Here is a 26,426-nt window from a genome sequence, read left to right as displayed (position 1 = left end):
ATTCATTCATTCATAAGTTTTCTGCCCAAGGGCAGATCTTTTACTGCAAACCCAGCATTCTCCAATCCTTCCTATTTTCTGCCTTCTTAGTTTCTGCACATGATTCATATATTTTAATGTAACCAGATACAGATATATTTAGGTAGAATATGACGGTCTTTCTTCCTGGAATTGGTAAACTCTTATAAACCCGATGAAAGAGTAATGGAACGGAGAAAAACTCTCTCCGGCGCCGGGATTTGAACCTGGGTTTTCAGCTCTACGTGCTGATGCTTTATCCACTAAGCCACACCGGATACCCACCCTGGCGTCGGACAGAATCGTCTCAGTTTAAGTTCCAACTCTTGGGTTCCCTCTAGTGGCCGCCCTCTGCACTATGTCATAGATGTCTATGAACGTAGGACTGAAGTCCACACATGTGCTGAGGTGCACTCATTATGAGTGACTAGTTGGCCGGGATCCAACGGAATAAGCGCTGTCTTAAATCACGAAGTGATTTACGCATATCATATATATTATTTAATGTACCGAAGTACATATGATATTTCCATGCAGATATTCTGCGTCATCATACGATGAAAGACTAATCATATGTACTTTGGTACATTAAATAATATATCTTATAAACCCATCCTCTCCTCAATCCTTAGGCATGTGGCAGAAATGCAATATGACAACGACTTCAACAACTGGCAACTTAGCTAAGTGTTTATCACTTGCACGTTTCTGCAGTTAAGTGGTGAAGAGTGTGACTGTGTGAGGGAAGGCCGTCAAGTTTTGGAGCAAAGTATAGTATTACAAGTCTCCACAGCCATTACAGCAAATTATTCTTCAGTATTTACTACAGCTTGCCCTCTCAAAACTTTCAGCCACATCATCCTTTTCGCTTCTGTATCAACTCCATCTACTATCCCCTTGCCATGGGCTACTCAAAGTACGTGGCTCAGATCTGCTAGGAAGCCACAGTGACCCTCATGATGCAGTATATCGTTGGCTTACTTAGGGTCACAATCAAACCTTACGAAAAACATGATGCATGTAAATTCAGTTCTTTTAAGTATTTCTCCCTGACATTTTATTCAAGGTATCTGTCCTGTGACTGACAACCTAGTGCATGAATTTTCAAAATGATTTCATAATTATAAATTTAAACTTATCTGAATACCAATTCAGCACCAAGCAGCCATGTTGAAAGCCTATCACTGAATGCAGTATTGGCACCATAGGCAACTCCAGGGTTGCCAGATGCAAAGTTAAAATTTAAAAATGTTAGTCACAGGACACCATGGCTATTGGCAAACATAGAAGGTAATTTCTAATAGTGTTTACAGGTTTGAATACATTTTATATTATTCTATACCTTACAGCCATTATGCCAAATTATATTACTTATGACTTTGAAAATCAGTAGAGACCTGAAAAAATATAAAGTATGTCCTGTGACTAACGTGAAGTTGCTGACCGTCATAAGTATAACCATGAAAAGAGTGGTGAACCGAAAGGAAACAGATGTTATGATTCACATATCTTGAAACTACATGAAATAAACTTTCAAGTGACACATAGCAAGAAACTATAAGATGATTTTTTTTTTTTTTTTCACTACAAAGTGATCACTTACTGTGGAATGACCCTATAATTAGTTATGTGTTGTAGTGGTAACAGTGTTTGTCTGCTAGCCACACTTCTGCAGAGTATATTATCCTGTGCTTTAAATTGTTCACCAATATTTAGTATCTCAATGAAAAAAGCTGCCACTGTTCCTTGCTCTGTTTTGGAACTGTCTATGTATGAAAACATAGATGGCATGTTATTTTTATTTGTGTAATTGAATAAAAGTTGTTGAAATCATGGGAGAATCATATTGTCAATTTTGTTGAAAGTATTTGAATCTATGGGCCAATTGGCAAATAGATTCGTAATCAATAGAATAAATTGAAGGACATGATGAGAGTCTTGAACATTTTGTTCGATAAGCTTATAATAAAATTGGGGGATTTTGGATTGCTATCTGTGGAAATATCTTAAGGGTAGATGGTGCGATATCGTAGTTATGAATGCCCACGCCCCTACAGAAGAGACGGGAAGATATTTTTAAATCGATTATTGGAAAAAAGAGCCTACACGTAACTAGTAATGACAATGGAGTTAGGTTAGTCAACTTTGCGACATCAACAAATTTAATTGTTAAAAGTAAAACATTCCCTCATAAGGATATACATAAATGTATTTGGACTTCTCCAGTTGGATTGACACATAACCAAATAGATGACATCTTGATAGATAAACGGAAACATACTAGTACAATAGACATTCGAACTTTCATGGGGACAGACTGTAATTCTGACCATTATTTGGTAATTGGAGAATTAAGAGAAAGACTATTAGTAGCCAAGCGAGTATAGCAACAAGTTAATATTAGTAAATTCAATATTCTGAAATTAAAGGACGAGGAAACTAAGCAACATTATCAGGTCGAAATTTGGAATAGGTTTGCCACTTTAGGAAGTTTTGACGAAGTTGAGAAAGAGTTAGATGTTAATAGTGTGTGGCAAAATATCAGAGATAGTATCAAAATTGCAGCCGAGCAGAGCACAGGTTATTACGAAACTAAGAAAAAGAAACCGTGGTTTGATGAAGATTGTTGCATGGTAGTAGAAAGAAGGAAACAGGCAAAATTGAAATTTTTACAGGATTCAGTTGATGAGAATAGAAGTAATTATTTCAATGAAAGACGGGAAGCAAGTCGTACACTTAGGAATAAAAAAAAAGAGAGGTTACTTGAAGGAAAAACTGAATGAGGTAGAAACAAATAGTAAGAATAAAAACATTCGAGATTTATATAAGGGTATAAAGGAATTTAAAAACGGATATCAGGCAAGGGTAAACGTGATCAAGGATGAGAATTGTAACTTGCTTGCAGACTCTCATTCAATCCTGAACAGATGGGAAAACTATTTTTTGCAACTATTAAATGTACATAGGCCAAATAGAAATGATCAGGACGAAATTCAAATACAAACTGCTGAGCCATTTATACCCGAACCCACACTTTCAGAAATTGAAATTGCTATACAAAAGCCGAAAAATTACAAGTCTCCAGGTATCGATCAAATTCAGCAGAACTAATACAAGAGGGTGAAAGCACATTATCTAGCGAAATTTATAAGCTTGTACTTGCTGTTTGGGAAAAGGACATTGTACCAGAACAATGGAAGGAGTCCATAATTGTACCTATTTTTAAGAAGGGGGGACAAGACTAACTGTAGTAACTTTCGAGGAATATCACTTTTGTTGACGTCATACAAAATCTTGTCCAATATTCTTTTGAGAAGATTAACTCGTATTTAGATGAAATTATTGGAGATCATCAGTGCGGTTTTAGGCGTAATAGATCAACTATTGATAAGATTTTTTGTATTCGACAGATATTTGAGAAAAAATGGGAGTATAAGGGTGCAGTACATCAGTTATTCGTAGATTTCAAAAAGACATGACTCGGTTAAGAGAAAAGTTTTATGTAATATTCTTATTGAATTTGGTATTCCCAAGAAACTAGTTCAATTAATTAAAATGTGTCTCAGTAAAACTTACAACAGAATCTGTATAGGCCAGTTTCTATCTGATGCTTTTCCAATTCGCTGCAGACTAAAGGAGAGGCACTATCATCTTTACTTTTTAACTTCGCTCTAGAATATGCCATTAGGAAAGTTCAGGATAACAGATAGGGTTTGTAATTGAATGGGTTACATCAGCTTGTCTATGCAGATGACGTGAATATGTTAGGAGAAAATCCACAAACGATTAGGGAAAACACGGAAATTTTACTTGAAGCAAGTAAAGCAATAGGTTTGGAAGTAAATCCCGAAAAGACAAAGTATATGATTATGCCTTGTGACCAGAATATTGTACGAAATGGAAATATAAAAATTGGAGATTTATCCTTCAAAGAGGTGGAAAAATTCAAATATTTTGGAGCAACAGTAATAAATATAAATGACACTCGAGAGGAAATTAAACGCAGAATAAATATGGGAAATGCGTGTTATTATTCGGTTGAGAAGCTTTTGTCATCTAGTCTGCTGTCAAAAAATTTGAAAGTTAGAATTTATAGAACAATTATAGTACCGGTTGTTCTGTATGGTCTCTCACTTTGAGAGGGGAACAGAGATTAAGGGTGTTTGAGAATAAGATTCTTAGGAAAATATTTGGAGCTAAGAGGGATGAAGTTACAGGAGAATGAAGAAAGTTACACAACACAGAACTGCACGCATTGTGTTCTTTACCCGATATAATTAGGAACATTAAATCCAGACGACGTTTGAGATGGGCAGGGCATGTAGCATGTATGGGCGAATCCAGAAATGCATATAGAGTGTTAGTTGGGAGGCCGGAGGGAAAAAGACCTTTGGGAAGACTGAGACGTAGATGGAAGGATAATATTAAAATGGATTTGAGGGAGGTGGGATATGATAATAGGGACTGGATTAATCTTGCACAGGATAGGAACCGATGGCGGACTTATGTGAGGGCAGCAATGAACCTGCAGGTTCCTTAAAAGCCATTTGTAAGTAAGTAAGTATTTCGTCCAAGGAGAAAGCTGTTAAAATCTGCACAGTTGTGTTGCTTGCATTCTGTATATTCTCACCTTGGAAAGACATCTTTTTATTTTTATTTTTTATCAGTATTGATTTGCACTGTATTTTCGTTTTCAGATGTTCTGCATGTGATGCAGCGCTCTCAAGTTGGTACTTTGAAAAGGATGGACTATTGTTTTGCAAGGATGATTATTGGGCGAAGTATGGAGAATCTTGCCAAGATTGTGGGCAGGTGAGAATAGTGCATTTGGTATGTGCTTATCTATATTAAGTCTTTACCAGTTCTTGTATGAAAAAGGTCAGTTTTTAAAAATCTCGGTTTATTCCATTCTGTAAGATATCTTAAAATTACATACAAATCAGAAAATGTACTGGCAGGGAGGGCAGCGTGGGATCAATAGAATTGTCAGTATTGTTGAGATTTGCTTACACTGATACTCTGGTAATATTAAAGAACTATCAATTGACGCAGTTACATCATTATACTATAGCTAATCAAATTCTAAATTATTCAGTTTCTACAACAACCATTCAATTTGACTTACATAGATTAAACATGTGACTACTACTGTAGACGTGAACTTGAACCTGGTAATCAGCAAGCCACAATGTACGAGCATAGTGGGATCGAATCTAGTGTAAATGTGGGACTAGCAGTCTGTCTGTTATCCAGGCTTCACTTCCATAAACCAAAGCCAAACATTTTTCATACTCGCAGTCTGGTTTACTTGTGCACTAGAGATGGATAATCATACCCGTTACTTTAACAAATTCGGATAGTTTTATTGGCATGATAGGTAAATGAATAAATTAAATCAAGTATTGACTTGTTCAATAAAAACTTGTTTTATGTGCATATCCTACTTGTCTCAAGCTTAAATACTTTGGATTTCTCTGCATGTAATTTTATACTAAAAAGTGAAGCTGTAGGTTCTAAATTATAAATAGATGTTTGAATATCATCTTTGACTGTCAGCAAAGGGTAAGGTATTTAATATGAAATTCTATTCCTATTGTAACACGTTTAGCATAAAATATATTAATTGTGTGAAGTTACAAGTTAGAAATGGTATACTAATTTAACTTGAAATGTTCACAGATTTTATTATCTACATATACAAAAATTAGCATTAAATATCACTTTCATCCCAGTTTATGGGTGACATCCTGCATGAAGTAACATGGAATGACCCATAGGCAATATCGGCATTGTCTTCAAATTGGTATTAATCAAAATGTACTTATAGTCAGCCAAATTAAGATTTTAAGAGCATAATTGAACAGATTTGAATTAATAGGTTAGACTGATGTGATGTTGCTCATTCAGTTGCCATGGGTGTTACAGTTCATCACAGGACCCGTAATGGTGGCTGGAGATCACAAGTTCCATCCTGAATGTTTCTGCTGCACATCATGCGGTGGTTTCATTGGGGATGGCGAGTCGTATGCTCTTGTGGAAAGATCCAAACTATATTGGTGAGTATTGTATTTTGGTTATAGTGTTTTCTTCAACTAGAAAGATTTAATAAAATTTTCTGCTATAAATTTCTACTAAAAATCTGAAACATTGTATTTAATTCAGTTTTCTTGTAACTCAAAATATATATGTTTACTTGCTTCAGATAATTAATGTTGATAACGCTTAATGTTAACAAAAGATTTAACAGTTTAGTGTTAATTACAATAAAATACAATCCTAGGGACCTCTGAAATTACTTCCTTGTAGTGAAATTTTGTTATATTGAAATACGTCATTTTTTCTAAACAAAAAAGCATGCTTGTTCACGTGCCTCTAGTTATGCCATAAATTCCGCACATTTTGCATGTAAATCTGGAAAATATCCTTAAACAAAATAAAAAAGATAACTTTGCATTGAATTTGAAAAGGGAACACAACACATATTGAATGGTGTTGAATAGCTGAGGTTAGCTTATTTTAAATTGACTGGTGCAACTTTAATTTCTCGGTGACAATTGGAACTTGATATATTGGAAATTTAAAATTTCCACCTGATGTCAATTAGCCAGGTGCTGACTGTGCAGTCTGCTTGAGTCACGTTATTTAACATGACGTCAGTTCAGTGGCTTCATGTATCAGTTCGAACCTGAACATGAAGAGATGTTAATGACGAACCTATACTGGATATTAATTTTGAGGGAAGAAAAAATACTTGATTGATCTAAACATGGAAAATATAATATCATGTGATCTGGTTGCGGGTGTATGTGTTGTGTTGAGAGTGAAACTGTGTGCAAATTACTGTTGCATTGTACAGAATCCAGTGTTTTCTAAATTAATTTTAGATATGCTTGTGTTAAATATTACAAGAGACAGTTTAGCAGTAAAAGCAAGAATGTATCCCAAGAAATAAGAGTCTTCAGTCTAAAGAACCAATTAACTGATTATGGCAGTATATTGCATATAAACAGTCCATTTCTTGGATTAACCCTTGGATTTCTATTGGAAAAAATTATAGATTTGTGATTATTTCTTGTATTGTCTCTACAATACGATAAATATTTCCTGAGCCTGATGGTTATTATGTGGGGTTCCGTCTTTCGCAGTGGCCATGGTGACATTACAGGGTAAGACTCAGGTCGGGCGGGGACCTGTGTTATTCCCATTTAAAACCATTGTTAACAACTTATTCACAACAATGTCACTACAATTAATTTCATTCATTAAGTCAGTAGTCTAAACTTTACATGCAAACATAATTTTGTTGTAATAATATGAAGTGCAATTTTTTAAATGAAGGCTAATGTTTTCTCTAAAGTTCTAAACCGGCACAAATAAAATTCTGTCACGAACTTCTGGATCTGGATCTGACATTAAATTATTCTAAAATGTACATATAAACAGTTACGAGTGTTATGTTGGAAACTGGGTGAACTTTCTTCGACTTAATTCCCCTACATGATGTTTTGTGGAATAGAGATGTAGTCAATTTTAATTTACATAAAAAGTGACGCTTAATTATTTACTTATTTATAAATTAATTTTGAGTGGTAAGATATCACTGATTCATAGAATACCCATCCACTGACGCAAAAATTGAAAATAGGAGCAATTTGAAGTCTAAATTAGTTGGAAGGAGTAAAAAAAAAAAAATTATGGTTTATTTAATGACACTCGCAACTGCCAAGATTATATCAGTGTCGCTAGTGTGCCAGAATTTTGTCCTGCACGAGTTCTTTTACATGCCAGTAAATCTACTGACATGATTTAAGTACACTTAAATGCCATCACCTGGGCCAGAATCGAACCCGCAACCTCGAGCACAGAATGCCAGCGCTATACCAACTGCGCTACTGAGGCTGATGGAAGGATTCAATATCTAGTTAAGTGTACTTGTATAACATTGATTTTTTACAATAATTGAATAGGTATGTCCGTCAAATTGCTTATCAAAATCACAGTGCTATAATTAGCAAAATATTACACATTTACAGTGTCGAAAGCTTTCGACATAAACTGCCATATTCAGAACATGTAACAATACAAGAATATGAATACTTCTTATGCAGAAGTTAGCACACAGTGCGATTATCAGTCAGATTGTTAACTGAAAATAATATATTTGTGTAAGAAATGGGCTATGAATTTAATATTCTATTATTCAATTATTGCAAAAGAGCTTATCGGACACACACATCATGTTCATCAAATTGATATTTTTGTTATGTAACTGAAAAAAAGATATGTTCTTAAGTTGCATATGTGTCCAGATTTGCAAGGAGTTGAAGTATATTTATTAAAAAAAAAAATGTATTGTTGTCACTGTAGGCCTAACTAATATATATAGCACTTGTTAAAACATCAAATTTATTTTTTTTTTTTATAGTGGGCAATGTTACAAGCGTCAAATGCAGCCGCTCAGTAAAACATCAGGTACACCATTTGTACGGAAACCGCATTCAATTCGATTGGTTGAGATTCCTCCTACAAGTGATGGGCAGCGTGGTATCAAGTTGAGTGTGGAGAGTGCCCGAGGTCTTCCCGTTACAGCCGAGCCCTATGGATGTCGTGGCCTCCGTATTTCAGAGTAAGTTGTGTGATGTGCCATGTATCTGTAACTCTTATCCCTAATGCTGAATACTCTCGGTTAAATAAAATACTGTCCTTATTTTCTCTATCTCTCCTTTTAGCCCAGTGACTTGTTGCCTTAATTATCAGTATGTAAATTGTTTATTGCTAAGAAATGACTGGTTTTACTTCAAGTTCACTGATATATTGAATTGTATTGTATTTATTTACATTCTGTGGTATTCTTACATCACTTCACAGCTAGAATATGCAACATGTCAAAAAATCTTAATAGTCTTAATGATAGTCACAATGTAGTTGAAATATATACAGAAGAGTTCTACATTGTACTAGTACAACACAAGTGGTTAGTATCAATGCTTAATACAAGACAGAAATATTCATGCAGTGTTGTTGAAAGTCATAAATTCACCTACAGAATAGAAGACGTGAGAAATTAGATACTTCTTTAATGTGGCTCAATTTTGTACTTACTCCCACTTTAAAAGTTAAAAACTCAAATGCACATGTATTAGCACTTCAGACTCTAAAGGCCCAATCACAATGAAAATTAAACATAACCGTAACATAAACATAGAAGTTGGTGGCCAGGCTACCAAATGGGATCATTCACAATGATTCACATAAACACTGACATTAACATTATTGTAAGATGTTAACGTGAAAGTTTGCAAACTCCAAACTTCCATGCTTATGCTTACGTGATTTGCAAACAGAATACAATCGTGGAGCGCTGAAGTACATATACGACAGAATATGAGGAAATGGCGTCGTTGTTATGTTTCCTTGGTTACCAAATATGTTTGCTGTTATGTTTATGTTCCCATCGTGAATGATGTATGACTTCTTGATTTTACTGTAACATTCTTAAAGTTAACACTTACATTATGTTTAATTTTCATTGTGAATGAGCCTTAAGAACCTACACGAGAGACGAAATAAAGCAGATGTATGCACTATCTTTGAAATAAGCCTTTCATTCAGTGTGCATACTTGTGTTCATAATCTAGTATTACAAATTTCGATAAAATATCCTGATTTTTTTTCTACATGGAATTACATTCAGCTTCATATGTTATTCTGCAATTGCATGATTTAATTCACATGATCTGATTACAAAATTTAGAATGAACTCATATTTCCTTAGTCTAATACAAACAGCATTAATTTACTTGAATTTGTGGTTGGGATTATAATGTCCACAAACTTAAAACTTAAAAATCTTGACATTAGACAGCAACATTTATCACTTTTTGTCGGATCAGATGAAATATGTATTTGTGTGCCCCATGTGTTGAAAGGCACATTATACTGAAAAAAGGAAGTTTTATCCAGTCAAAGTTGTTTTGATTTTACATCAGATATTGCAGAGTTATTGCACAATATATCTTAGCTTTCATTTGCTGCAGCTGTGTTTAAAGTCCATGTACGATTCAACAAATTCAAGAAACTCGCTATGCCTGTACAAAATTACAAAGATTATACATATCACTCAGTTTTAAAAATGTAACACAAATTAATTCTTTTAAGTTAAAAAAAGTTACTTATGGCTTTTATAAAACCCGGAGATTCATTGCTGCCCTCACATAAGCCTGCCATTCGGTCCCTATCCTGAGCAAGAGTAATCCAGTCTCTACCATCATGTTTCACCTTCCTCAAATCCATTTTATATTATCCTCCCATCTATGTCTTAGCCTCGCCAGAGGTCTTTTTCCCTCAGGCCTCCTATATGCATTTCTGGATTCGCTTGTACATGCTACATGCTCTACCCATCTCAAACGTCTGGATTTAATGTTTCTAATTATGTCAGGTGAAGAATACAATGCGTGCAGTTCTGCATTGTGTAACTTTCTCCATTCTCCTGTAACTTCACCCCTCTTAACCCCAAATATTTTCCTAAGCACCTCATTCTCAAACATCCTTAACTTCTGTTTCTCTCTTAAAGTGAGAGTTCAAGTTTCACAACCATACAGAACAACTGGTAATATAATCGTTTTATAAATTCTAACTTTCAGCTTTTTTAAGAGCAGACTGGATGACAAAAGTTTCTCAACCGAATAACAACAGGCATTTCCCATTAAAAAAAAAGTTACTACACAGTTAGTAAAAAGTTCTGCACCACCTAAATTACTTTTGAAGCATGTGGTTCAGTGATATGAAACTCGATGTGTGGGGATAACCATATACTAAGAACTCAATAATGATATTACTGAGTTTTTTCCACTTCCGATTTAATCAGAAGTAACTCCAATTCTTTTATTTTAAATAGAATACCCAATATGTTTTTATATGTTCGAATAATGCTTATTAAGAGCTTTCAAAAAGTACCCACACTAGACACTTCTGTACAAATTTATTATTGCTATAATGAAGAAAACAGAGAAGTGTATTGAATAATAAAATAATAAAATGCTCCTTCCTTAACAAAACTAAAACAAAGTCCAAAGGCGACAAATCTGGGGATCTTTCTGGCTACTCTCCTACTAACCCATCATTGTGGAAAAGCCTGGTACAAGTGCTGACGAATATTCTGTTCATGGTGAGCTGGAGTTTCATCTTGTTGGAAAGAGATGTCATCTCAGGGTTGACTGGATGTTGAAACAAGTTTGCGATAGCCGGTACTACATGATTTTGAAGCAAATCAAAATATATTTTAGTGTTTAGCGTTTTTCTAAAGAAGAAAGAAACAGTGATATGATCACCAACAATACCAGCCAAAACATTACATTTTGTGGATACTGTGTTTGATTCTCCTTCATACATTGTGGATTTACGTCTGACCATAATCAGCAATTGTGTCTGTTGACAAATCCATTCAGGCAGAATGTGACTTCATCTGAGAATATAATTTGTCCAAGAAAAACTGGATTGTTGTTAATGTTCTCCATCATTAATTCACAAAACTGCATTCTTCTATTGGAATTGTCCTCTGAAAGTTCGTGCAAAAGTTAATTTTATAAGGATGTTGCTTGACACTTTTAAGAATCTTGGCAAGTCCTTTATGCTTCCAGTTTCAGTGAATTTCTTTGTCACTGTTGAATGTGAAATTGGATTGCAGTCCGCATGCATATCATTAAATAAATTCGCTGCCTCTCGATGAGATTGTTGCCTGTCTCCATAACCAACCATAATTAAAGTTTGAATTCTTTCCCTTTCGTAGCATCAGTTAGAATTTATTTAATGCACCGGATGTCACATTCAATCCCTTACATAAGATGTTTCTGTATCAAGAAACATGATTCCATGGATATAGACAAAGGACAGTCAAATCACAGTAAATAAAAGAAGCGTTTTACTCGTATTATTCATTAGACCTTCACTTTTCTGTTTTCTTGATCAAGCAACAATAAATTTGTACAGATGTATCTAGTATGAGTACTTTTGCAAAGCTCTTAATGAGCATTTCAGTCTTTTAAGCCCATATCAGTTTGGCTTTAGACCATCATGTGGCACAACTGAAGCTCTATTATATTTTGCTCAAGAAATTTATAAAGCAGAAAAGAAGACCACATTAGCTGTAATGATAGACTTTGAAGCCGCTTTTGATAATACTCCACACAGATCCATTTTATTATAATCTATGAAACTTGGTGTCAAAGGGAGAATGCTAAGATTTCTACATTCTTTTCTTAATGAACGAACAATTCAAACCTCAGTAAATAATCATTTATCTTTATCCAAAAAAATTACAGGTGGTATACCTAAGGTTCTATTTTAAGCCCAAATTTATTTAATATAATGTTACATGACTTACCTGATGTTGTTCCACCTGAGGTAAAAATAAGTATTTATGCAGATGATGTTACAGTATGGGCTACGAACAAAGATCCAAACAAATCATTAAGAGTTATACAAACAGCTGTAAATAATATCAGTAATTGGGTATCCAAATGGAATCTATCTATCTCACAATCAAAAACTGAATATACTGTCTTCACAAGAAGATATAGCTTAAAAAACTATAAACCTCACATTTATTTGAATAATCAAGAAATTCAGTACAGTCCAACTCCTAATATCCTAGAATTAATTTTATTATGAAAAACTTTCATGGAAAACAAATTTAACCAATGTTGCTTCGCAGTGTCTACCACGATTAAATCTCTTGAAGATCATAGCTAATAGAAAATGGAGATCAGATATCACGACAATGCGTCTGTTTTATAATGCTCATATATGATCAAAATTGACCTATGGATGTGAAATATGGGGACGAGCATCAGCAACTCATCTACAAAAAAATTTCTGTTCTTCCAAACTCAGCCTTAAGAGTATGCCTAGGAGTACCAAAAACCACATCAACTGTTGCCCTAGAAATTGAATGTAATATTCAACCAGTCAGACACTATATATTACAAAAGGATCTAAAAATACATTTAAAATTGCAAGCCTCATCCAGATCTCAGATGTTCTTCAAACTGTCAGATGATATCCTGTGTAATTTCTATAAAATAAAAAAAGAAGAAATACCAATCTATATCACAGACACACTCATTGCTAAAACTCCAGTTGTGAACGAAATTCCTCCATGGAAATTGGTGATTCCAGAACATAGCATACAAATTCCAGGAAATCATTCCAAAAATGATCATACATTCATAAGTTAGATGCCATGGAACTACTCTGCAGCACATATAAGGATCACCTTCAAATTTATACAGATGGATCTCTAAATCCTAATAATGGGACATCAGGAGCAGGGTATTATATTCCAAAATATCAAGAAAGTTACTTCATACCATGTTCAGTCTCCTCCAGTCTTGACACTGAATTGCTAGCTATTGATGCTGCTCTTCAGTGTGTTACTCAAATTTCTGAAAAATCTGTTTGCATACTTACCGACTCCAAGGGGGCTATATTTAATATAATTAAATATGTACCAAACCTATATGCACATAGAATTATTCCAATTCAGAAACAACTAAGTAAACTAAAAGAACTCCAAAAGGAAATAACATTTCAATGGATACCTAGTCATTGTGGTATACCTGGAAACGAGAAAGTTGATAATATTGCAAAACAGGCAACATATTTGCAACCAAGACCTCTTCAAGTGATATCTCTATCCAATGCTTTTGCTTCAGTAAAGTCTCATTTTACAAACCTATGGATCAACAATTGGCTCTCTTCTGACAAAAAAAAAATTTTACAGTCTGTACAAAAAAAAAAAAAAAAAAAAAAACAAGAAACAAAATGACCTGGAAATGTAAAAAAAACTTGCCCAGACATGTTCAAACATTTTTAACAAGAGCCAGAACAGGTCACATTGTCACTCAATTGTACCTACACCGATTTCACTTTTTTGATAATCCTACTTGTCTGTGGTGTAATAATCATGATGAAGATCTGGAACACATTCTTCTATACTGTCCATCCATAAACCACAAAAGAAGTAAATTAAAATCATCAGTACCAGTTGCAGAAGACACGGCCCTGCAGTATATATTGACTACACCCAAACTCTGGCTACTAGCAACAGGCATCTATAATGAACACCAATCAAAATACCCCTCATTTCTCGTGAATAGACTACAGTGGACCATAATAGACTTTATGTTGTCAGCAAACAGCTGAATACGTTAGGAAGATTGATTAATGAGCATTGTTCGAAAATATAAAAATATGTTGGGTATTCCATTTAAAATAAGAGAGTTGGAGTTACTTCCGGTTACCCGGAAGTAGAAAAAAAGTCAGTAATACCATTAATGAATTCTTATTATATGGCTATCCCCACACACCGAGTTTCATGTCACTGAACCACATGCTTCAAAAGTTATTTAGGTGATGCGGGACTTTTTACTAATCCTGTATACAACAAATAATATACACGTGGTACCATAGTGCAGTCAACAAAAGTTGAAGTAATTCTCAAGTTTAGTTTGGTTTATTTTTCTCAAACTATTGAGGTTCACCCATTGGCATAGAATCAATAATTGCTAGAAACAATGTGGACAAAGATCATTTGCAAGCAAGGAGCTACACTTTATATACAATACTACGTTTTCAGTAGTTCAAAACAAAATCTGCAACCAACAACAGAATATAAAATAAGGATGTAAAAGTTAAAAAAAAAATATCAACTTAAAAAGTTTTTGTATGTAAAAATAAAATGATTACAAGTAATGATAATGTAAAAATGAAATATCTTCGCATTGTAATGTATGGGATTTTAGTGGGTATTTAAAATATCTACACAAAACTGAAAAGTGTGCTAAACTGAAGTCCACAATACTGTATAAGTAATAGGTGAAATTTACATTTCTGTGCTATATATTAGTGCAAATTTATTTTGTTATCAGAAACTTTGTACCTAAAGTTTTTACAAATTTGGTAATTTTGTTTGGAATGTCTGTGTCATTTGTGTGACTGAGGCAGTAACCAAGATAGTTAAATGAATTTACCCTTTCTAATATTTTATTATCAAGGTATATCAGTCATGAGACCATCTCTAATCCAGAATCAACATTTACAAAACTCTAGCCCACCCTGTCTTGGCTTATGGTAGTGAAGCATGGACTGTCAGAAAATGTGACACCTCTAGAATTACAGCAGAGAAATGAGATTTATGAGATCACTGCTTGCTACACAAAATGGGATCATAAAAAGAACAAAGATATTCTAGAAGAGTTAAGGATAGAATCGGTACTGGAGTACATTACAAGATTAAGGAATAACTGAAAAGATCATGTAAACAGAATGCCTATGCGAAGAATCCATAAGGAGATCTTGTGGTATCGCCCTACAGGAAAAAGACCTATTGGACACCCAGCTAAGAAATGGCATGAGACTGTAATGGACCACGTGGTCTTACACTTGGGTGGAAGATGATGATGATTAAAAACTTTGTATAAATTACACATGTCATGACATCGAATATATATATATATATATATATATATATATATATATTTTTCCAGTTCTGGTCCATAAAAGATTTCTCTACGCAAGAGTAGTTGAATTTATTAGCGAGTATTGCACATGCCTTGTATATAGGAGTGAAATTTTATGGTAACTAATGGTTAATGTTTGTGTGTATTTAATCAGAAGTTATAGGTGATATGTAATTCGACAACTCAATTATATCGGAGTTCCATTAATGGCCAAAGGAAAGGAAATTTTGTATAAAGCAGTGATGCATGATGTTGAGTTATGGAATTGTGTTGTTTGGTGTCATGTGTTACTTTTGTTAGATTTTCTTAATTTTTCTTCAATAAAATAGCTAATAAAATTCTATAGGCTTCCTTTCAAAATCAATCTGGTCATGGATTATCCATGCCCAGTTCAAGTCTTCGTAGTTTAAGAAATATCTTGTATACTTCCTTATTGTTGGACCTTGTTACCACATTAATTTTGGAAGGAGATTCGTTTGGACTTTGAGCCTGGTAGTGCTCAAGTTTTGTAAAGATATTATGATCTTTGATCTAGATAGTGCTTTATTTCTGAAAAGAGATCATATTCCCTTCAGTGTCAGGGTAGAATTCAGTGTAGGTTATGTTAGTATTCCTTCTGGAAGAGCAGCATATTAAATTAATGCATTTTGACATTAATGCCAGGTGGGATACATAGTTTTAATTTCTAAATGACCGGCTGGTTTTGTGTCAGAAATTAAACTACTTGCCAAACACAGCTGTCTATTTCCATTTATTGTTACAGCCACTGTAATAGTACACCTACCATTCTTACATCAGACAGGATCAAATAATCCAGTTGGATTCAATAGAATTATTGACAAAATTCCATTCCACCCATACTTTACAATTAAAGGTATTGCGGAATTTATTATTCTAATTATATTAACAATCTTGTCATTAAAAGAACCTTATATTTTAGGAGAGACAGACAATTTCACTCCCTTAGCAACTCCAGTACATATTCAACCAGTATGATATTTCTGTTTTGCATATTATGTATCCTATTATTCGATCAATTCCTAATAAATTAGTAGTTACAGTTCTGAAAGTGATTACTGATTAGTTTCCATTCTTTGGGTAAATCAACAGAAGTAATAAGGCGTGTTTATTCATTATAATACTACATGCTAATTTTCATTAAATGTTGTTATTGTTGTTGTTTTCTGCACAATTGGCAGTTAGGGGACTGATATATTCCAATTCTATGCAGGTGTTTGGCCAAACAATCATGGCCTGTTGCCAATCTAAATGCAGCTACAGACGATTTTCGTGGTAAATCGGGAATTAACTGTGGATTTTGATGCAGAGAGTTCCATTTTTTCCCTTGGGATTGTGTTATCAAATTTTGTTTGTTGAAGTCTAAGTATGTAGATTTAATAAATCTTTTTACAGAGGAATACATAGATTTAGTAACAGGTCTGTAAGTAGCAGTGCTGCCCTTCTTTGCTAAAGCATCCGCATTCTCGTTTCCCAGGATTCCACAATGGGATGGTATCCATTGGAATACAATTCTTTTATTGAGTGATATTAATTGAGAGAGCATTTTAGTTATTTCTGCTGTTTGAGATGAAGGTGTGTGTTTAGAGACTATTGATAGAATAGCTGCTTTGGAGTCTGACAATATAACTGCATTCCTAAATTTACTGATGTGGCATGAGACTTTCACTTATTGCAATGATGTCTCCATCAAAACTTGTTGTTCCATACCCAAGTGATCTATAAAGTGAGAAGAGACAGCACGTAACACCTGCACTGGCACCTTGTTCTCTGGAGATCAAGGATCCGTCAATGTATAAATGAAGCCAGTTTTGTGGAGGGTATCTAATATTAATTGTCTCTAAAGACAATTGTTTTAGTATTTCAGTGTTTACTTCTGATTTCAGTATTTCTTCTGTTAAATTTAGATTATATTCCATATTTAATAGAGTTAAAGGGTTTGGTTTAATTTGTAGGTTTTCTTTTAAATTCGGGATATTGATTTTCTGTTTTAATTCTTGAACAATGGATATGAAACTTTTTTGAGTTTTCAATCTACAGAGAGGACTGTATGAATGCCAATTGTTTCCTGGTAATCTAATAAGTTTTTCATATTGAATCAGTGCTTTTTCTTCTATTGTCATTTTGATGCTGTTAATATTAGTGAGGAATCTCATAGAATCTATTGGAGTTGTTTTGATTCCACCAGTAATGAGTTTGAGAGCTTGGTTTTGAACATATTCTATTTCGTTAATGAAAGGTGAAGTAATTAAAATTTCTCCGTAGTATGTCAGCACTGGCTGTATAAACATTTTGTATGTAGTGTTCAAAGTATTCCTAGAGCATCCCCATTTCTTTCCTGCTAGTCTTTTTAGAAGGGAGAATCTTTTACGAGCTTTTTCAGAAATGTATTTCAAATGGTTGCTCCATGTTAACTTACTATCGAAAATAACTCCAAGATATTTGGATTCATAAGTCCTAGGAAGGTGTTGGCCATTGTATTGGATATTGAATTCTCTTTCTTTTTTACCAAGTGGAAATATTTGGTAGTTACTTTTGCTTAAATTGAGTGTCATCAAATTTGATGTATTCCATTCATGTAGTTGATTTAGAGCTTTAAGAGCAGAATTTTGAATTTTGTCTCTATGTCTGTAAGATCCAGAAGTCCGCAAAACTATATCATCTGCAAATAGTGCTGTTTTCATGTTGATTCCTCTAGTAGGGAGGGTAAGTCATTTATATAAATATTGAATAAAGTTGTGCTGAGAACAGCGCCCTGAGGTAGACCTCGATATGTTTGTCTGTAACTAGAAAGTGAGTTATTGAATTTAGTGGCAATGAATCGTTGACTAAGGAATTCTGATATCCATCTGAACATATTGCTGGAGATACCTAATTTCTGAAGTTTTAGTAATAATTTATTTCTCCAAACAGAGTCATATGCTAGCTGAAAGTCAATAAATATTGCCAAGGTATCTTCTTTCTTGTTAAAACTGTCTTTTATTTCTTGGCCGAGGTGTATGACTTGTTCATTGGTAGAGTGTAATTGTCGAAAGCCGGCTTGTCGTGGTGATAAAAGATTTTGGGATTCTAAATACCAAGTTAATCTGTTGGAGATCATGGACTCCATGGTTTATGCTATCATGCTTAATAGTGCTATTGGTCGATAACTATTAACATCATGAGCAGGTTTCCCTTTTTTGTGAATTGGTACAATGATTGCTTTTTTCCAAGCTGCAGGAACTGAGGTGTTCCATGATAAATTGAAAATGGATAAAAGTACAGACTTGGCTTTTTCCCCCAGATGTTTCAAAAATTCGGAATGAATGTTATCGGGGCCAGGAGATTTCTTGGTTTTTAAATTTTGTAAAGCTAGAGTTAATTCTTTGGAAGTAAAATTTTGATGAAATATTTCAGGTTTTGTACTAGTAATATTGTTTTTATTATTTTTATGTAATTCTCTTTTGATAAATTTGTCAGTTTTTTTGGTATTGGGATGTAATCTGTGAGAGTTTGAGTAGTGTTTATTAAATGCGTTTGCTATATCTCTACTATCTGTTAGTGTTTTGTTATTATGAATAATAGGTTGGCTAGTATTTTCCTGTGTATTGGAAATATTCTTCAGAAAGTTATATGTTTTAGCGCTATCGGTTCTGTAATTAACATTTTCAATAAATTTATTGAAACATTTCTTTTTTGCTGTTATGATTGCTTTTTTAAGAATGGCAGTCTTCTTCCTCCAATCTTGAGTATCTTCTGGTGTTTTGCTATGTTCTGCTTTGGTTCTTGCTTTATCTCTATCTTGTTTCAATAAATTCAGGTTTTCTGTCCAGAATGGGGTGTATTTTTTTGGTTTGCCTCGTGGAATGTGCTTTTTTGCAATTTTAAGAATAGATTCACAGAAATATTTGTTCAATCTATCTGAGTTTGTATTTTCCATTAGTGGTGTGTTGATCTTGAGGTGTTAGTCGAGTTCTGTTGTAAATAGTTTCCAATTCGCTTTCTTAAAGTTCCATGTTGTTTTGTTATTGTAGGGTTCTTTTCTTCGGTTTTGGTGGAGATGAATAGAAGCAATGATGACTCTATGGCCAGATCCAGGGTCTTCAATTATTTTTTTCTCGGTTTCGTGATGTATATCTGATGTTACTAGTAATAAGTCTGGATTTGTACCAGAACCAGAATAATGAATGAAAGTAGGGGGATCTTCTTTTCTGTAGACAAGTTCTGCGGTTGTAGTATTTAGGAGGTCCATGATCATTTTTCCAGGTTGGTTTACATTATCGTAGCCCCAAAGTTGAGAGTGAGCATTAAAGTCACCACTTATGATAGTTTTAGGTTGGATATCAAACAAAGTTAGATCAAGGGGATTATTAGGTGGGTTATAGGCACTGTAGATTTTGAAATGTTGTTGATTTTTTCATAACATTTTCATTAAATGTACCATCCTTAATATACTGCCTTAATATCATGTAATGTATAATTGTATTATGTCTTTTTAATCTTGTATATTGATGTCTCCTACTATTTAATGACTTATAATATAATTGACTAGTAATATAGATCATATTTCTTTACATTGATACAGTAATTTCCTGATTTAATATTATTTACTTCAGTGTCCTGCTATATCTAAACTTAAACTCAATCTGACATTGCTCTTGAAAGTTTTTCTGGTAGTCCTTGTCTCGGTATCCTGGGTCGTATCATAAGTGTTGGAAGTTGATTCTGTTGACAAATTTCAGAAAGTCCTTCTTGTGAGTATTCAGCATTGCAGTTTTTGATATTGGCCATATTCCACCTTTCTTCTCAATTTGGTTTTTGAACTCGTTTCTTTCTTTTTTTAATTTTTGGCATTCATATATTACTGTTTGTTCTGGAGCATTGCATGTGCACTGTATACGATAATGTATGTGTGCGTGTGTGTTTGTATAAACTGCATTATTTATGCACTTCCTGATTGGTAGTTTATTAGTAAGGTCGAAATTTTTAGTCATTTTTTTTACAGATATATACATGATCAAGTCATGTAGATCTAGCACTTTTTAATTTCTTTACTGTATACATATCTTTTCCGTAATTCACAAGTGCCAATTATTGTATATTCAGTTTATATTTGTTACATGTAGGGCATTTAGGGTGAAGAATCTGTCATATCAGAATTTGTGTCTGAACATTCAAGGCACTCATTTATGTTGAATAGTATGCATATGATGTATTTATTGACGTGTGCTTTAAGCTCTATATTGTACACTCTTTCATTAGATCGGTTTTTTCGAACTAATATTAATAAATTCAGAGTAAAATAAAGAAATTACATTAACATTTCAATAACTGCTATTAATTATATTCTATCATGAGGTAACCAGTTTGTGTCTTTGTTTTGGAAGAACAGTAAAATGAGTAGTGGAATTCTTGTTACTAAAATTCTGTTTGTATTTCCAATATCAAATTGGTCTTTTGTGTGTAACATAAGGAATATTTTATGGACAAGGTACATTGTGTATTGTAATGAGTGAACAAACACATGCCAACGGTATTAATAAGTAAAATATTGACCTGTCATGTACATTAGATACTAGTAGTTGAAATATTGCACTTCCTTCAAGCCACCGGCAATGATTATGTGGAGTTTCATTTGAGTTAAAGCTGTTTCTGCTCTCCAGCACAACTTAACTGTTCGGAATAGCTGTTACGCAGTGGTCATTATTTGCAGGATTCTCAGCATTGTCCACACCAAAGTGGGCAAATTTGCAGTTTCTCTTCTTGAAGCAGCGTTTAGGTTGTGCTGCCATCTCTCCCGTTATAGGTAAAGAGTTGGTTCAACTGCCTGATTGCCTGCTTGTTCTGTTTGTTGTGTTGGCCAACTAGAAGCTTGGTTGCCTGATGCGAAGTGATCTGTGGGCATGGTGTGATGGTGCACGAGATTTATTCTTATTCATAAAGACATTGCTCTCAGACTCTCCTTCTTTAGTTGATCGTTCTGAGTGATATATGCCAAGATTATTTGATCAAGAGTCTTGTATATGGCATACATCCACAAAACTACTTAATTCCATCCACCACTGTACATTACATTTAGGGAGTAGGCTGTTGTCCAGATAAGCAGTGATGAACAAGGAGACAATTGAATTACTGATGTGCATAGCAAAGGCCTCAAATAGTAATGTGCAGTTTGCATTTTTGTGTGCTATTTCTATCATTTTGTACAAAGGACATATTTTGATGCAAGATATTATGGATGGCGACAAGAAAACAAACCTTTATTTTTTTAATAACGTTATTTAAACTGCAGAAGTGGTTATTTATAGACATGCGGTCTGCCTTTCTGTATAATTTGTATTTGAACAACCATTGCATAGGACAGATTATGCTGACTGAAACAGTGTAGTCTGTGTTTCCAAAAAATAAAGATATCCATTTTCGAAAGCTGGTGATGACCTATAGAAGCATACCATGATCTTACTGGGAAAGATTGGACAGGGTATATATTACGTGTAAAAGATTGACTAAACTGTTAGTGCATGCAAGACAGTGTTTGTGTACATGCATTATAACTGTTAGTCAAATCAGTGTTGTACAAGAGTTCACCTGCTTATTGTGAAGGTACAGCACAGTAAGGGAATCATCATGAATTAACATTTTAGCATGATTGGTAGAGTTGTCCTGTATCAGAACTTCTTTCAATGATAGGTGGCCCATCAAACAGCACAACAGTCAATAATTCTTGGGTTTGAATTCGATTTACAAGTTGGATCCCTGTAAATTAAAGGCATATATTTAGGTTATGTTATTCATATTTTATTATTAATAATCAGAAAGTGTAAAAGATACCGTACCTAGGAAAAGTAAAAATAGAAAGATTGAGAATATTGGAGTTTTCAGAATTATCAGTCAGCCGTGGACAGGTTGGCAACTTGTGCTCCTCACTTCACCAGCACACATTCTGTACTAACTGCAGGAAAAGTTATTATTTGACCATTGTTAAAGTTAATTATCTCCAGAAAGTAATCAATTTTCTGTAGGGTAGGAAATAGGAGAATGCAATTCGAACAGTGTGTGAGCATGATGTACAGTGATGAGAGACTGGGAGCAATGTTGAGTTAAGATATGCACCTGTAGTCAGCACAAGAGACTTGCTTCAGTAGTGAGCTCTTCATTTCATCTGTAAAATTATGACGTTAAATTCATATGTTTGTGTATATTGTTTATAAATGGTTGAAAAGGAATTGTGAGGAATGTTACCTAGGAGCATTAGCATGTTCTACGCTGCAAGCAGAAAAAAGCAACACTTGACAAAATTTGAATAGTTAAATTATAATGTCAATTTTAACAGTTATGCTGAGCTTCTACGGCCATGTTATGTCCTGGGTGGATATGATACTCTCTTGTCACCTTCAATCTGTTAAAGTTTATGGTTTTGAAAGGAAGAAACCAAAGCAATACTCCCACGCTATAATTTTGTTTCCTGTTTATGCTGGGATTTGATGAGATTCTACTCTGTTTTAAACAGCATTTAAGAGAGTTAAGATGCCTTAAGTCCCGAGGACTCTGCTACAGCAGTCGTGTCAGTAGAAGATGGGCACAGCTTGCATTATGTGGCTAAAATATTGTGTACTATCCCTTCAGCAATTTCATGTACTGTGCAAAGGTATTGGGAACTGGGTTCATTTTCTTGAAGATTGGATGGGATCAATTTTTGCAGGGATGAACAGTTTTTGTGCCTTTGACCACTATATGACTGTGGTCAAAGCAGAAATAGACTCTAATAAGTGCGAGCTGTGAGGAGAAGGTTACTTGATGCTGAACTGGCAAGACAACATCATCAGGCTCGTATACGTTGTGTTAATGATTGACGAACAACGATAAGTCCCGATTCAGCTTCAGATTCCCAGATGAACGAGAAAGATATTCTCTATGCACCTTTTGATCAAGGACAGCATTTCATTGTGGGGGATCTCTTGCTTCCCAACCACATATTGATGACGATTTTGTGCTCATGCAGGAGAGTTCACACCCTCTTGTGGCGTGATGTGTACTCCAGTAGGAATTCAACTCATGTAATGGCCAGAATGGAGTCCATATCTCATTTCATTTGAGCATGTATGGGACATTTTATGAAGAAATGTTCGTAAAAACTCTTCAGAGACTCTGGAAGAGCCATAGGAAGTTCTTAGGGAAGATTTGGGAGCTCATCTCCTAGGCAGAAATTGTGGCTGTCATCAAAATTGTGCCCCAGAGGTTACAGGCTGTTATGTGAGAACGCGCTGAAAGTGTGAGTGATGGCACAGAATTGCCAGAGAAATTGCAAAAATAAACCCATCTTGAGTAAACATTTTTTCCGTGTATTTTAAATTTCATGAAAAAAAGTGAACTGATATAAAAGTTCAATTACTGTGAATAATTTCTATTAAAACTACTCTTTTTTTTTTTCAGTGAAAATTACATTGAATTTTTAGGACAGTGAAATGAACAAGATTAAAATAGTTTAATCAAATACATAGCTTTGTTCTAAATTTCTCAAGTGTTGCGTTTTTTTGCTCGCCAGTGTATTTAGAATTCTTTCTATATCAAAATGTATCTTTTAATATTGTTTGACGTAAAAATGCGTCCTTCCCCAAGTGTGGGTGAGGGGTTATGTACAGAGTTTTTGATATCCCGAGAAAATTGAAAATTTGAAATGCTTACTGCATGGAAAATGTAAAAGCTATATGAATAATTTATTTACAGTTGGTTAGAGGACAGATATCGCTTTTTAGCAATTAGATGCGTGAGGGGCAAAGGGGAACATCTTTAGTGACCAGTATGAGTCAGGGCCAATTATTGCATCAGTGGAACTTGAGATATGGAAGCACAAGGACAAAGCTATAAGTAATACATACCATTTACCAGAGTATAAGACCGAGTAGTGAAAATATCAAACATGCAACCAGTGAAATGCACCAACAGGCACAAAGGATTCAGAAAAGGCCACATTGTCGAAAGCCGAACAAAAACCAGTCACAGATGTAGTTCTGCACTTAATGGAAATTTGTAATAATAATTGTACAGTTTGCTTAATTTTGTTAAGTGTTTTTTCTGAGAATTGTTAACTTTTTTGTACGGAAAAAGTCCTATTTACACATTTGTATTATGTGCATTCAAAATTTGAATAACACAGTAGTATTTTAAAAATAGAGAATATGGTTACTTTTTCATACAGTATTCATAATTTAATTATAAAATATAATTAAAATTATAAAATAGTTCAAAACAGTCATTTGAACACTTAACATGGCGGGGCTGATCTTCAGTTATACATGTTTCGGGGCTAGTGGTGCCCCATCTTCAGTAATGTTTTTGGGTTGTAATTACATTTTAAAGATAGCAAATTTTAACGTCTCGTGACAAGAACATGGTGTGAAATGGATATATAAAAATTGGAAATTTATCCTTTGAAAAGGTGGAAAAATTCAAATTTCTTGGAGCAACACTAACAAATATAAATGATACTCGAGAGGAGATTGAACGCAGGATATGGGAAATGTCAGCTATTATTCAGTTGAGAAGCTTTTGTCATCCAGTCTGCTTGGACTCTCACTTTGAGAGAGGAATAGAGATTAAGGGAGTTCGAGAATAAGGTGCTTAGGAAAACATTTAGGGATAAGAGGGATGAAGCTATAGGAGAATGGAGAAAATTACAGAACATAGAATTACACACATTCTATTCTTCACCTAATGTAATTAGGAACATTAAATCCAGACGCTTGAGATGAGCAGGGCATGTAGCATGTATGGATAAATTCAGAAATTTGTATAGTGTTAGTTGGGGGACCTGAGGGAAAAATACCTTTGGGTAGGTCGAGATGTAGATGGGAGGATAATATTAAAATGAATTTGAGGGAGCTGGAATATGATGCTAGGGACTGGATTAATCATGTTCAGGATAGAGACCAATGGTGAGCTTATGTGAGGGCGGAAATGAACCTCCAGATTCTCTAAAAGCCATTTGTAAGTAAGTAAACAAATTTTAATGTAATTATTATATTTAAACAAATTCCATTTAAAGATAATATTGTAAATCACATCAAATTGTAACTGCATTAATCAAAATATGTGTTGTATTTTTTCTTTGAAATACCGGTACATTATTTCAATTTTAGCAACTTCAAGCACTTTCATTAAATTACTGAAGATGGACCAGCACTAGCCCCGAAACATGTACCCACCGTGTTAAGTGTTCAAATAACTGTTCTTAACTCATTTGTATTTTGTAATAGGATCACACCATGCACAAACGTGTATATGTGTAGGCTTGCATTCACGCATGCCAGATTAGCCCCAGGCTGCTTAACGACTCTGTTTCAAGTAGTGGAATAAAATGTTTCATTTATCAAAGGAAATGAAACTCGCGTCCATCATTGATTGGAGATCTCAGAACTGAAAACTTGAAATTGTCTCTCTTTTGTATTTTCATCAATGTATTTGTTATTCTTGTTTTAATTCAAATAGCCTGTGGTAAGGATTATTTCATAGCTCATCTGTTATAATTTTGCAGTGCTATTCAGACTCTATTTATGCCATTTGTTTTAATGCCTTCCCGTCTCGTAATGTCATGTTTTGCTTATATTTCCGTATTTTTATGTATCTTTGTTGTATTTTCTTCCTGTCCCTTTTTTGCTGTTCACATAAGTTCGATGTTTTGCAGATTGGACATGAGCAGTGATCTGATGTCGTTACATATTGGAGATCGGATCCTGGAAGTGAATGGCACTCCTGTCAAAGACCAGCCAATTGAGAATATTGAGAATCTCATTCGTTACTCTGATACAATGCTACAGGTAGGATTTTAATATGTATGTGTATGTATTTATTCACACTGCAAATGGGTAAATACCCGGTGGCAGTGGTAACTAA

The 26,426-nt window shown here is 34.3% G+C and overlaps 1 protein-coding gene across 4 annotated transcripts in view; it reads left to right on the top strand.

Moving 5' to 3' along the window:
- The window catches only part of LIMK1 (LIM domain kinase 1), a 90,238-nt gene that overhangs the window by 6,416 nt on the left and 57,396 nt on the right, over positions 1-26,426 (top strand). For 3 of the 4 annotated variants that reach the window (XM_069829742.1, XM_069829743.1, XM_069829744.1), the window contains exons 3-7: positions 4,716-4,830; positions 5,944-6,074; positions 8,444-8,644; positions 21,247-21,339; positions 26,218-26,350. In XM_069829742.1, coding sequence (XP_069685843.1) covers positions 4,716-4,830; positions 5,944-6,074; positions 8,444-8,644; positions 21,247-21,339; positions 26,218-26,350 — 673 coding nt within the window. The remainder of the gene's footprint in view (positions 1-4,715; positions 4,831-5,943; positions 6,075-8,443; positions 8,645-21,246; positions 21,340-26,217; positions 26,351-26,426) is intronic. The other variant, XM_069829745.1, reaches the window with a different exon arrangement.

This window comes from Periplaneta americana, chromosome 6, assembly GCF_040183065.1.
Source record: "Periplaneta americana isolate PAMFEO1 chromosome 6, P.americana_PAMFEO1_priV1, whole genome shotgun sequence".
In the NCBI taxonomy this organism is placed as follows: Eukaryota; Metazoa; Arthropoda; class Insecta; order Blattodea; family Blattidae; genus Periplaneta; species Periplaneta americana.
The sequence above is the reverse complement of the archived record's forward strand: the minus strand, read 5'-3'. Positions and strand labels throughout refer to the sequence as shown.